The following is a 12,557-nucleotide window of genomic DNA, read 5'->3' on the forward strand; positions in this document are numbered from 1 at the left end:
TTTCTCGCTCAGTCAGTGTTACATACATCAATGGCGCAAAAAATCATTGGTAAATCTTATTGCAGTATCGGGGCTTCGTGGACTTCAGCGAACCATTTCTTGCTGCCAGTTTTCGTCACCGGTAATGCGAACAAGTTGAGGGAATTCAATCAAATTTTAGGTGCTGGAGAAGAGGCTCCGTTCAGGGTTGAGGGCAGACGATTAGATCGTACGGTTATTTTATTATTGGTATGAGGTGAGATTTAGTAGTCATTGTAATTCGTAGTTCCGGAAGTCCAAGGAACGACGCAGGAGGTATCAAGAGAGAAATGCAAACGCGCCACTGAGTTGGTGAGCCATTTCTTCCCCGATCGGTGACGCGTGGACGACACTTCTTACCAATCCGGCTCAGGTAGGTGGCCCTGTCATTGTTGAGGATACGGCACTGTGCTATGATGCGCTTGGTGGGCTTCCTGGCCCATATATTAAATGGTTTATGAAAACGTTGGGACATGACGGTGGGCTGCGTCAAGAGCTTCATGGCGTTGGGATTCGGTTCTCATCACGTTCGGCCCCATTAGGTTTAAATACACTGCTAGACGGCTTCCCCACCCGCACAGCCCATGCGCTTTGCACTTTCGCTTACAGTCCGGGACTAAATAGGGATGATCCTGAGGCTGAACCAGAAATACATATTTTCGAAGGGAGGACCGAAGGAACGATCGTTCCCCCAAGAGGCCCTGCCAACTTTGGGTGGGATCCTGTCTTCGAAGTGAAAGGCGTGGGACAAACGTACGTATTATTGAACGGTCTTGATTTTCTGATCGCGTCCCCAAGTGTTTTGTTCGCTCTAGTTACGCTGAAATGGACCCGGTCGAAAAGAATAAGATCTCGCATCGGTACAAAGCCATTCAAGCTCTTAGAGAGTATCTTTTAGAACATCCACCCCAGTAAAACATCACATGGTGGACGTCTATTCCATAGTTATCAGTAAAAGATGTGAATATTTACCATATGTAGTATATCTTGTTCTAGAAGGGGCGCTAATCTTGGTATTTTCGCTTGACACAGTGATTAGTCAAGCTGACGGGGTCAGTTCCACGCAGATATTGGTCGTCCGTTTGCGAAATATGTGGCTGTGCCGGCCACTGTTCTTGTGCCGGAATTCGTCATCTAGCCGTACGGCTAGAAGGGGCGCGTCCGATGGGTCGTGTGCTCCTGCCGAGCTCCGTAATGCTTTGGTGTCGCTTCCCATAAGAGGGGGAGGCGTGCCAATCCCGTTCTCTCGATCTAACCATCTCTATCTTCTGTCCCCTCTCCTCTGTAGCCTTTCACCCCCTTGTGCTAACCTCTCCATGCATCGACGAGGGACGTCGGATATATTGTCTCCTACCTATCCCGTTCATTCCCATTTCTGGCCATCGTCACTGCCATCGTCCTTCTGGAGCTATCCCTTCCCTTCATTTTGGGGTCAGTTTCACCCCCACGAGCGGAACCGTTTTTCCTATCGATCTCGCAGCAAATATTCAACTTCACATCCCCCTCACCCCCGTCTCCTTCGTCGCCGATGGGTTCCCCGAGCAGGATGCTTCCGTCGCCACGCATTTGACGTCATCTGGTTCTCCCTGGGTGGTCTCACGGCCTCTATCATCTACTTTTCCAAGCGATACGTAGCCGCACTGGACGAAGAACGTGCATCAGGGATCAATAATTTACAGCGACCCTCAAAATTCGATCACGCGTGCATGCAATTATCGTGGCGGCACTTCAAGAAGCACCGAGTAGTAGACAAAGAAATGCTGGAGCAGGACTTTTTCGACGAACGGAAAAGGCTGAACGAGTTTGGAGAATATCGGTTACAGAAGGTGTGTGCATGCTAGTTTCCAAAACTCCGCTTGCCCCTGAAAGCCCAAATTTTGCTCGACCGAGAAATCAGATTGACCCAACTACGAGACCTTCTAGGAGTAGATGCTGGTCATAATTACTCCTGTCACCATGCTATCGCTTCCCACTTAATTTAGCTAGGATCCCTGTTCGCCGAATACTCATCGAAAGGAACGTTGGAATTTGTCTCGCTACATTCCAACACTCTAGTACTATTCTCGGAACTAAAATAAAAGTCGTGCACTAACCGTTGCACGAGTTTGCCACCCTGCAATCAAGACGCTAAGTACTTCGTCTATTAGAAAACAAGTGCCCGGCAGAAGAGTGCAATTTAATTACGCTGGTGGTACCGAACGACCGCCGCGTTCACGTCACAACTGTGCAAAGCCGACTCTGGAATGGTCGAAATCGAAGGCTGTGCGAAGAGATGCATCAACCAGATGAACGAACCACGAACTAGAGCGAGTGTTCACCAGTATAAACATTCTTCATGAATGCATCGCCAAGGACCCAGTGGCGAATACTGTCATCGGTGGCGACGACACTCCCTACGCAGTCCGCATCGGACACTTGTAACCACTTTAGGTGTTGTGACGAGATCGTATATGTTTGGCTGCCAATTGAGACCGAAACGATCGGGTTGGAGTCACATGGATCTAAAAGGGCAGAGAAGAGAGGTCGATGTGCGACACCTAGAGCTGAATACTGTGAGTGAACGGCCACATACAAGTGTACATCCCAGGTCCATATTGAATCGCTGCTTGGCTGCCAGGAATCGAAGACCAAAACTGCGCTACACTTTGGGCATCTCCCAGGATGAGAGTTGTTCCTGAGTCGACGGATGCGTCCACGGATGAAATGACGGTTTGTCCTCCAACATTGACATCATCTACTGTTATATACCAGGACGACTGGTAGAGGACGGGATTCCAATTCAGTGGACCTTTGTAAAGCGATGCATCAGTTCCCCCGAGAAAGAGCGAACCATCCGTATCGGTGAGGTAGAAGCCAAATACGCCGCTCGACACTACTCCTTGTTCTACGAGAGTATTAAAAACGGGTGTCCCAGTTTGGGAAATAGAAGGCCACCCCATGCCCATCATGCCATCAGACGCGCGATCAAGAAGTCCTCTGAGGGACGAAATGCTGTAGCGTGTTGCACAGGTAGATGGGGAATGTGACTTACGAGTCGACATCACTAGCAGAGGCGAATGCTTGGTTAGTGGCCGTCAAACCAGCGACCGTAATGTCGTCAGTGTACTGCTGGCCTGTGGCATACGTGTCATCTTGATAATTTATATCAAAGTCCTGTCCCAGATCACGAGATGTGGAGCTAGAGCTGGGGTCATACGTTGAATGACCACTGCATGCCGCGCAGGAGGAGTCCGGAACCCAGGTGTCGCTGCTTCCGCTGCATGGGAAAAAATAAACCATCGGGCGACTGAGATGTGAAATAAAACAAACGTGTCGAATTCAACCTTGAAAGTTACGGGGGGAGTGCCTATCGTGATTTCGCCATACCAAAGAATCTTACTCGCTGTGAGAGCCTCAGTACTCGTATTGGCTCTGCTGGAAATCATGCTTCTACGCCCCGCCAATGGATGAATCTTCCCTGTGTTGATCCTGTAGATGTTAAAAGAGTTTTCATACTTGCTGGGGATGCGAAAGGAAATGAATCGAATTAGGGTCGGACATGCCGTTAAGAGCCGTCGCGAAAGCAATACTCACGACACGAGATGAGCGTGTTGAGCCATCGTGTTGTCGAGTCTGTTTGAGCTCCGCTTTTTGAGTGGAATGGAGACCCCTGTCCCGTTGACATGCAGAGGGACCGCAGAAACAAGGGGGGACATGACGGAGAGTATGGAAGCCAATTGCGAGGGCTTCATGACCGATGGAAGCGGCGGGGCAAGGAGAAGACACGAGTCTGAGCAGGGGGACCACCCTGTGTCCCGCAAGAAGACATTTTATCTATGAGTGCGCGAGGCTGTTACCGGCTTCGCTCGTAAGGAAGGAAGTCTGAGCAGCAAAATGGACAGCCCCAGCGTGAAAGTGGAGGCTATGGAAGGAGTCATGACATCGATCTTTGGATTGGGGCCCACTGATCCCGGTGGGAAGCAAGACCACAACCTTCAAAGCCTCTGGCCTGGAGCTTTCGGAGTGGGGAATCAAATTATTTAGTGTTGCGGCGCAACCGCTCCTTTCTGGCATCACGCTGCCAAGTTACTGGACATATTTAGTAGCCTCGGGTTACACTTCCCCGAGCCCCGCACATTCATGCGGGAGAATGAAGTGGTGGGATGAGCAACAGCCAACTTAATTGACAGAAGGTGATAGTATTTGGAAAAGTCACGGGGCGGTGAGTTATGCTGGGGATTTCACTGTTCACCAGCAGTTGCCGGGGGCATCCGTTCCTAGCAAAGGGTTTTCACACTCCGCCTCCAATGTGCTATCCCCACCACCGCGGACAGCCGGGCAGCAGCTAAGTGTTGACTGTGGGGCCCAAGTGAAAAACTAGTAACCACTCCCAACGACACCAATCCCAAAAAACTAGCATCCGGAGAAGATGCAAATTGTGGGGGGCGAGCCAACGGAGCGAACAAGTAAGCAACAAAAGCAGAACTAGCAACCTTCCACATGATTCAAGAATGAGTCATTGGTGGCGATGCGACACGATCACCGCCACCGTTTACCAGTCTTTCTGGGGCGTTCTACATTCCTGCCAGAGGGATGCATAATCCAAGGGCGATATTCAATGCCACAGCTGCAGTTGCAGGGGGCACCGCTTGGCCCTCCCATTGTTCTGGGCCTTTGGATATTCCGCAGGCTTCATCTCAATGGTTGTTACTGGTCAATCTGCAGCTCCTCCGCCATAGCTTTGCAATTCCCGCTTTCAGTGGTTCCAGTTCTTGACCTTTGTCTATCGATCGTATGTCTCCTTACATAACAACCCTAGCGGCGCAAATCCACATCATGGCTGGCATCTGGTAATAGTATAACAACGTGTGAAGTCTCTTTTACATTATCAACAACACCCGCGATTCCCTGCATAGCCAGTATTTCAAGACATTGGGATTCTCTCGTATCCATCAATGTCGCGTCCGGACATTGTCCGTCTCGTGACCACGGAAGGTAGTCCGAGGCATTTATGTTTCCATTTTGGCGAGACGTGAAACGTTGCACATTAGCTGGCGGGACACATCCGCTCACGCATGCAGCTTGGTCAAATCATCGATAGGTTCACTGCCGCCACGACGTTATATTTAGGAGGCCGTTTGGAAAACGGCGAATGGTTAGATAATGGGATGGCAATGAACCACTGTACTCAATTGGCGTCCATCTTCCGCTCCATTGGGCGCTCAACCCCTGCCACCCGGGCTGGGGATTTCTGGGCCACTTACTGGGCCCTGTTAGCCCGCTTGTCTATACAACCTGTGTCCGCGATTTCCCAGGAGGTGCAATCCCAAACCGGATAGAGGACATGAGTGCGGACCAACCATTGCTTCATGTAGTAAAATAATATAATTTGCTTGACAGTTCTTAACTGTATTCAACCATTTTCCCCTAATCCGATCACTGTGATAACATTTGGATGTGTGCCCAAGCACAAGTGTCAAACAATTCGGCTATGGCATAGGAAGTCAGGGCAGCTCTTGATCGGGGTCCATCAATCATGTCAAATTAATATAGTTGGACAAATCCAATTCGGATATTTGGTAAGTTGCATCGATTCTGGAAAACAGGGTGTAAATACAGGCGCAGTTAGAATATGAGAGCGATTCGTAAGATGCAGTGTGGAGATGCGGTGTGGGTGGCCGATGGAGAAAAAATCATGGGCGGGGATGCGCAGTTTATTAAGGTTCAAATAACCAGAACATAATCGTTCAGAGACAAAGAGGTGCAACGACCACAACTTTCAAGTGCAATATTCTCAAAAGATTCCAAGCTCATTAAGCTGATGAGACAGGATGGTTTGCATTGATGCCATTCTTATGCCGTATGTTGATCGGGACGTACCTCTCCGTGCAACCTTCAGGGATCAGCTGCAATGCTAGAGAACACCAACAACTGGGAACACAGGATTGCTTACCTTGCTGTCCACAAGAATGATGCCATGCCCGGTGTGGATCGCTAGTGGAGCATGTATAACTACTGCAGGTGGTCTGTTTCACGGAGATACTTCGGATCCTCATAGGCCACAGAGATAAGCATAGGCATACGATCTGTACCACGGATTTGCTAATATGGCCTAGGGAGGCAAAGGAGGGGAACAAAGGTAAGAAGTCTCTTTGCTCTAAGTGGGTTTAACCCAAAACGGACCGCATTCTGGATTGAAACTATTTAGAATAGATTACCTGTCAACACAATTTGGGGCCCACCAAGGTGCACGTCGTGGACGATCTGCCTATAACACATCATCTATTCCAGGGATTAATTTGTGTATAATAGCTATTCGGAACCCCCACACGCAAGGGACCCACGGATAGGTACTAGTGATGTCAAACCTAAGTGGCGCAGAAGGTGCGAGATAGAAAAAGAGGGTGATTGGTAGAACGGAGAAGCAAGATCGCTGCCAGGCTATGTTTCATTTAAGCCTTCCATGAGAGGCCAACTTGGCGCCATAAAAATCTGGGGTAGCATGCGTATCCATACAATCTCAGGGTAAGGTGGCACCGGAGACCACTTAAACCGTGGCAGGTGGCAGCGAGTAAATTCCCGACATCTTATGTATCCACAATGTATCGCACTGGGAGATGAGATGTACAAGTAGGGCAGAGGGGAAAGGCGCTATAGTTTTCATTTTTCCGCTGACTGGCGCAGCTCACTGAGCTCAGTATTGTGGATTCTCAAGCTGAGTTGGATCGCCGTCCACCATCAGCCAATGAGATCGAGGGTGGACGTAGCTGAAAAAGGTGAGAAACCCCCCGATATTCCCTAGATCTGAGACGTGCCCCAGTTGAACTTTGATGATTACGAAAACTCGACAGGTGGGATAATATCATAATGGAGGCAGCAAAACGTGAAAATGAATAGGATGGCGCAAACTGATGTGGCTGTGCAATTGTAATCTTGGTCGCAACCCTTTTTCATCGTCCAGACGCGTCTCATGCCACCTAATTAACCACAATTAGCTAAACATTCCCCACGAAAGGGCTCTGCTACTGCGGCTCGAGTTCTTCATGCCACCATGGGATGATTCGTTTCTGTGTAAAGTTCTGGATATATAGGATCATTCTCTTCCAATGCATCAGCTTCTCAGCGGATCCCCTTCGCCCATCTAGTTTCTTCTCGCGTAGTCGTCTGGCTTAACAGCCCACTTCACGCCGAATTATAGCTAAGCTCTCGCCATATATCGCTCGTAGTGCACTATCATACAGGATGTGTGAATCTACGAGCAAAGTCACCTACGTTTATGGTGCGTCCAACCATCCTATCTGCTACCAGTACGCTGACAAAAACGCTTTATAGGCCAATGTGGTGAGCATTTGTCATTTAAATTATGGTGTCGCACCGTCAACGCAACCCTCAATTTCTTTCAATAGGCCATCGTGAGGAGAAGGTCGACTTTCGCCATGTGAGTTGATTTCGAGTTCGTCTTAGGGTATTGTGATATAATTGTTATCCCCCCTCTCTGGGTGTGCAGGACGACTGCGCCGAGAGGTCTTGTCATATGGCGCGGGCACAGGGGATCCGCTTGAGCCTTCCGCCACATGAATGTTGCGCTTTAGGTATGCCTCCATCCACTGCCACTCCTAATCTGTGCATAGAGCATGGCCTGACGTAGATGTCGTTTTGCTGGGTATTTAGGATGTCCCGGGTAGTGAGTGACTTTCCACCCTCCGTCATCGCAACCCAAAAATAAGTCTGATTACTACAACCATCTTCCCCGATCCCTCCCCGCTTAGCGTTCCGAATGGTGAAAAACATGAGTATCGTGGGGAGAAATGCAAGAATTGTCGTGGCGCGGTGCCTCGTCGTCGCTGATACCAGTGGGAACGAAACCGGGAAAAAAGAACCCCCTCATACTTTGTCTCTTCGAATTTACACTCTGGAATGGTGATCAAAGGCTTCGGAAGTAGGATTCCAAGGAGGGGAAAACCACATATCGACTGTTTATCTTGGCTTCGCAATTCAAGACTCAGCACTTCATTGTCAAACAACATATCCATTTTATTTTCAAAAACACCTTTGCCAATACCTCTTTCCCATTCTCCTGTCACATACTTGTCTTTTGGTATACGTTTTGTCCGCAACGTCCTCAACGGGCAGCTTAATTCGCCTCTCTGCTATAGTGCCCTGTGATTGCCTCTGATGCTTTCTTCAGTCATGTCACAAATTAGTTTTTCTTGCTTTGTTTTCATCTGATTTCTTGAATTTGTCTCAGGCTTCAAACCCCAGATCTTGACTCATTCGTGTCAGGCCTAAATCACTCGAGCCATAGCAAACATTTGTGAACTACTGAAACACTGATGTCCGCCAAGACTTGTTCGTCAGTAAATCGTGCGTCATTGATACTGCTCATGCGAAACATAACTTTGAATACCAAATCAAAATTGGGCAGATCCACGTCATGAACAACAGAAACCAGATATAAGCACATGGAACCATCCAATCAAACAAGCCCTTTCCCAGCCATAACCAATGTATCCTTCACAGCATCCAAAAGCCATTTGAAGATACCCACCTGAAGTCGATCACGCTGTATCCTGCTACTTCCAACAGCTCTTCTTCTCGCATTCACGCGCATCACATACCCCAGAAGCGGCAGCAATACACTTAACACAGCTAGAACGATCGGAATCGTCAAATTTCTTCCACCCCTTCGAGGGAGATTTGCAATGTACAACTTGAATGTCTCGAACAACGTGGGCGAGTCTGGGGAGGACGGTGAGAGAGACAATTCATTGGGACTGTGCTTATTCAAAGAGGAGGATGCGGATGAGGAGAGATTGAAGGAAGGCGCACGGGGTGGTTGAGGAAAAGCTGTCGTACTCGAGGAGCTGTTCGAACTACTTCGGCTGATGCTTAACTCTCGAGAGGTCCGAATTTTATCTCGAGTTTCACGCCGTGGAGAGCGGGACTGCGATTTCGCCCTGTTAGCGTTCCCGTTCAAGTGCGTGATGCGGGAGTCATCGTGGGGCGTTCCGGATGAGATCGCACGACGAGCTATGGCGTTGGGCGTGACAGTCGCTTGAGATGCAGAACTCGATATGGAAGAAGATGATAGGGCGGAACTTGAGCGAGGCAGCGATGAAAACGAGGACGACATTCCATCGGTGGTTTGGTTCGAGAAAAGGACAGCAGCATGATCAGACGAAGTTGAGGACGAAGACAACGGCGTGGCGGTTCCGTCTGTGGAATGTTCGGTTGGGACATGGTGAGAGGAAGCTACCGCAGTGCCATTGGTTCGTGCCGCAGGGACGAGTCTCCGTGCGGGTGGCGGGGGAGGATTCATTGCATGCGTATGCAGCGTTTTCAGGGACGTGTAAATTTGCTGCTCGTTAGGATATAAGCGATTAGAGATGAACGGGGTCGCGGACATTCAGATGACAACTTACCTTCTTCTTCTCTTCCGGCAATTCCTGTTCGTATTTTAAGAATTCGAAGGCGTACTCCCATTCCCCCAGCCTCGGCAACACTTGCAAGCAATATACATCGATGACCCGTTCGTACGCATCCGGTGATTCCGCGCCAGTATTACCATTTGAAGGAGACAGATGCAAATCGATAGGCGCTAACCCCCTGTGCGCCAACCAATCTTCTGCGAACTTCCGTCCCACTTCCGGGCACTCCAATTTGAGTGCCGAGTAAACCAACGCAACGAGTATTTGTGCGGGGAGGCATAAGGGGATAGGAGATGGTCCATCCGGCGTTTTCATTGGCATGAACAACTGAACGGAGCGAACGTACATGGTGTCAAGGATATGAGAAGGCGATTGTAATAGCATATCCTTGAGTGATGGAGGCAGGCCATCTGTCTCCGTGTGCGAATGCTCAGGGGTTGTTGAAATAGTGGGCGGAGACGAGTACAGAGTTGTCTCGAGGGTGATTCGTAGCAGATCCCACTTACGTCTGTGCGAGTCAAAAGAGTCTGGCAGGAAAGAAGACACTGGGTGTGCCGAGAGGGTGATGAAAGCCCTTTCTACAAGAGATTGTGTCAATGAAATATCTCGTCGGAGGAATGCACGGGCTGCTGGTGGATATAGGGATTTGAGATATACAAAAGGGTCATTTGGGTCGGTTGACTTGGACGATTTAGAAGTCTTTTTACGGGCGCTCTTGTTAAGTGTGGTGGTCATGGTTGTTGTGGACATGGCTAGGATAGGTTAGAAGAGCCGGAGTGGTGGCAGCCCGTCACCAGAATTTCAGTATTGCGTCTCCTCACGGCTGAGACAATGACCGAATCCCACCAATAGTATGAAGTCTTGGGGATCAGCCAGGTGTTCACTGTGTGGATAGGGTGGGTGGTAAGCCGAGCAACCAAGTGAAGGATGTCGGAAGAGACGAGTCATACGTTGTGTGGGCGTGAGCGCGGGTTGTTCCTGGTTGCAAGCCGGACCCGTGAAAATAGATAGCCAAAAAAGGAAGGTGGTCGAGACCGCAATTTTTGCCACTCTATCGACTCACTCTCATTTTGCCAGTCGCCGCTGATGCCACCCCAGCCAAGCCCCATTACACCTTCGGGAAAGGGGGACGCGAGGGTTTTCGTATTGAGCGCACACGGAGGCCTTCGGACTCACAGGCACGCGATAGTAATATTCTCTGGCACCGGACTTGCCACCGAAATAACACAACTTATGGTGGTCGGCCACGCGTTCTTAAGCCTGAGAGCGGCCGAAGTCCAGGGGGCTGCCATGCGCCTTGACCGCTTCTCTCTCGGCGTCCTCTCCTGCGAACTTCGGCTTTGCGAGACGACGGACGCCGAGTGCTTGCCCTGAGGTTTTTATCCAATGTCTGGTTTTCCCAGCCATGCCGGAAGATGAGCCCTTGTATTGTATCTCTAATTGGGGTGCGGAAAACAATTGTCGAAATATTATTTCATAACCTGCCTAGCCGAATTGCATCGGCTAGTGTGGAAGGCAGTGACCCCGTCACTTATGTCGGCTCAAACCACTAGAAATGTCTGTGATGAGCTGTGATGAACCCCCTAAAGATTACAGTGCGTTCTTCCGGATTGATGTGTGTATGAACGATCGCCCTTGATAATATTGCAGTCATGTTGTCGCGTGGCAGGGGACAGAAAGCAAGCACGGCCGTAGAGTTATGCGCCATAATTTGGGCGCCCCAAGCTCTACGCCCTTTTTTGGCCTGGGACTGAATTGACAAGGCACAAGATGACGCAAGCTTGCTCTCACAAGCAACATTCCATAGGTGCGATAGATTATCGAAGCTAGTTTATTGGTTCAGTCCTCTTGACCAGGTTGCGGAGCGACTCTCGCAACACATGCTTACTCTGAACGAGGGACGAATGTGGGTGGTTGGCCATATGCGACGTCGCGACTATGAATAACATACCACACTCGTCGCATCTGGATTACCTTTGATTCCCGTTTCCTATCCAAGTTGTGGCCCTTGATTACTGGAGAAGTTCATCCATGGTCATTTCAAGATTATGTTACGCGTGGACCATTCCGCCGGTTCATAGATTCTGCCTCGCTGCAGACGAGCGCTCCCACTCCATCTCTGATTTGCTTACTAGACGTACGATCGGCCGTCCGTTACCCGTTATTTATAACGGATGTTTTGAGCGTACTGGAAGTATTGATGGCTCGCACGGCGTTCTTCGTGGCCCATTCACTTTCGAGCGTTCCCGGTGGTTGTTTGCTGTACGAGACATGAATTCAAGGTCACCATTAATTGAATGAATTCGGCCCAGTCTAGTTTCCCGTGGGCTTAGAGGTCCAAAAGATGCATTGTTTATGATCGACGGATCTAGTTGGTACATACCCATGGATGGCAATCCCTGCTGGCCACCGAATGGTCGATTCATTTTGGGAGGAACACCTTATTTCCACTTGCCGGGCCTTCGATGAGTCAAGGAGTTCAGTAGAAGTCCCTAGACCGATCCTTCTGAGCAATGATTCGTGGTGATGGATCGACGATTATTGGGACAGTTGTTGGACAACTGTGATGTTCGCCCTATCAAACGCTATTGTGATGTCCTCCAGCATCGCAAAAAGGGCACTGATTTAGGACGCATTTGATGCACCGGCATAGGTGACACTGGGTGGTTCCCCGCCTTGTAATCATGAATTGACTAAAATACTTGCCTGGACTTAGATTCTCGCTGGTCTGGATTATTACGTTGGACAGTTTCGCTGGTGGGACAATTAGATTCATATCTAATTGAACGGGATATGTTGGGCTCAGTGTGCGGTTTACAGCAGATGAGCCCCCAACTTAAGCATGACGTTCTTCCTGTTGGTTTCCCTCCACCGATGCATCGCCAGGCTCTCGCGGACCTGGCACATGAAGGAACCACATACATTTGTGCCTGCACCGAACTTAACTCAGCGGATTAAGTTGTGACCGCTCAATTGTGTGCTCAAAGGTAATATACCGTTTCTCCTGCCTCCGTTGTTGTGCTTTCCTCGTTTCCCCCTCCCTCCTCCCTCTCCCGTGTTGTTCTACTGGTGAAAGAGCTTGGATGAATTGTTCTTTAATTTCGGTGGTGGAGGCGTTGCAATGTAAACTCG

The 12,557-nt window shown here is 49.5% G+C and overlaps 5 protein-coding genes across 5 annotated transcripts; 2 read left to right on the forward strand and 3 right to left on the reverse strand.

Moving 5' to 3' along the window:
* Window positions 1–30: 30 nt before the first annotated feature.
* On the forward strand, window positions 31–933 carry EI90DRAFT_3144138 (Ham1-like protein; the record flags this gene model as incomplete). Its single annotated transcript, XM_039065102.1, has 6 exons — window positions 31–49; window positions 110–208; window positions 266–330; window positions 392–497; window positions 561–771; window positions 834–933. 6 exons carry the CDS (start codon window positions 31–33, stop codon window positions 931–933), a joined length of 600 nt encoding a protein of 199 aa, XP_038921587.1.
* Window positions 934–1,328: 395 nt separating this feature from the next.
* On the forward strand, window positions 1,329–2,311 carry EI90DRAFT_3038741 (uncharacterized protein). Its single transcript, XM_039058886.1, has 2 exons — window positions 1,329–1,844; window positions 1,916–2,311. The coding sequence occupies exons 1-2, from the start codon at window positions 1,335–1,337 to the stop codon at window positions 1,958–1,960; spliced, it is 555 nt and encodes a 184-aa protein (XP_038921588.1). The 5' UTR covers window positions 1,329–1,334; the 3' UTR covers window positions 1,961–2,311.
* On the reverse strand, window positions 2,235–3,713 carry EI90DRAFT_3117759 (Asp-domain-containing protein; the record flags this gene model as incomplete). The annotated part of the gene is made up of 6 exons (XM_039063022.1): window positions 2,235–2,278; window positions 2,337–2,519; window positions 2,591–2,994; window positions 3,050–3,274; window positions 3,328–3,516; window positions 3,592–3,713. The coding sequence occupies 6 exons, from the start codon at window positions 3,711–3,713 to the stop codon at window positions 2,235–2,237; spliced, it is 1,167 nt and encodes a 388-aa protein (XP_038921589.1).
* A 4,596-nt stretch (window positions 3,714–8,309) lies between these two features.
* Window positions 8,310–9,663, reverse strand: EI90DRAFT_2316228 (uncharacterized protein). Its single transcript, XM_039052871.1, has one exon. It carries the CDS (start codon window positions 9,401–9,403, stop codon window positions 8,474–8,476), a length of 930 nt encoding a protein of 309 aa, XP_038921590.1. The 5' UTR covers window positions 9,404–9,663; the 3' UTR covers window positions 8,310–8,473.
* EI90DRAFT_2907682 (uncharacterized protein) lies at window positions 9,378–10,160 on the reverse strand (the record flags this gene model as incomplete). Its single annotated transcript, XM_039054292.1, has 1 exon — window positions 9,378–10,160. The coding sequence occupies one exon, from the start codon at window positions 10,158–10,160 to the stop codon at window positions 9,378–9,380; it is 783 nt and encodes a 260-aa protein (XP_038921591.1).
* Window positions 10,161–12,557: the final 2,397 nt, after the last annotated feature.

Source organism: Cantharellus anzutake (genome assembly GCF_015039405.1).
Source record: "Cantharellus anzutake strain C23 chromosome Unknown EI90scaffold_6, whole genome shotgun sequence".
Classification (NCBI taxonomy): Eukaryota; Fungi; Basidiomycota; class Agaricomycetes; order Cantharellales; family Hydnaceae; genus Cantharellus; species Cantharellus anzutake.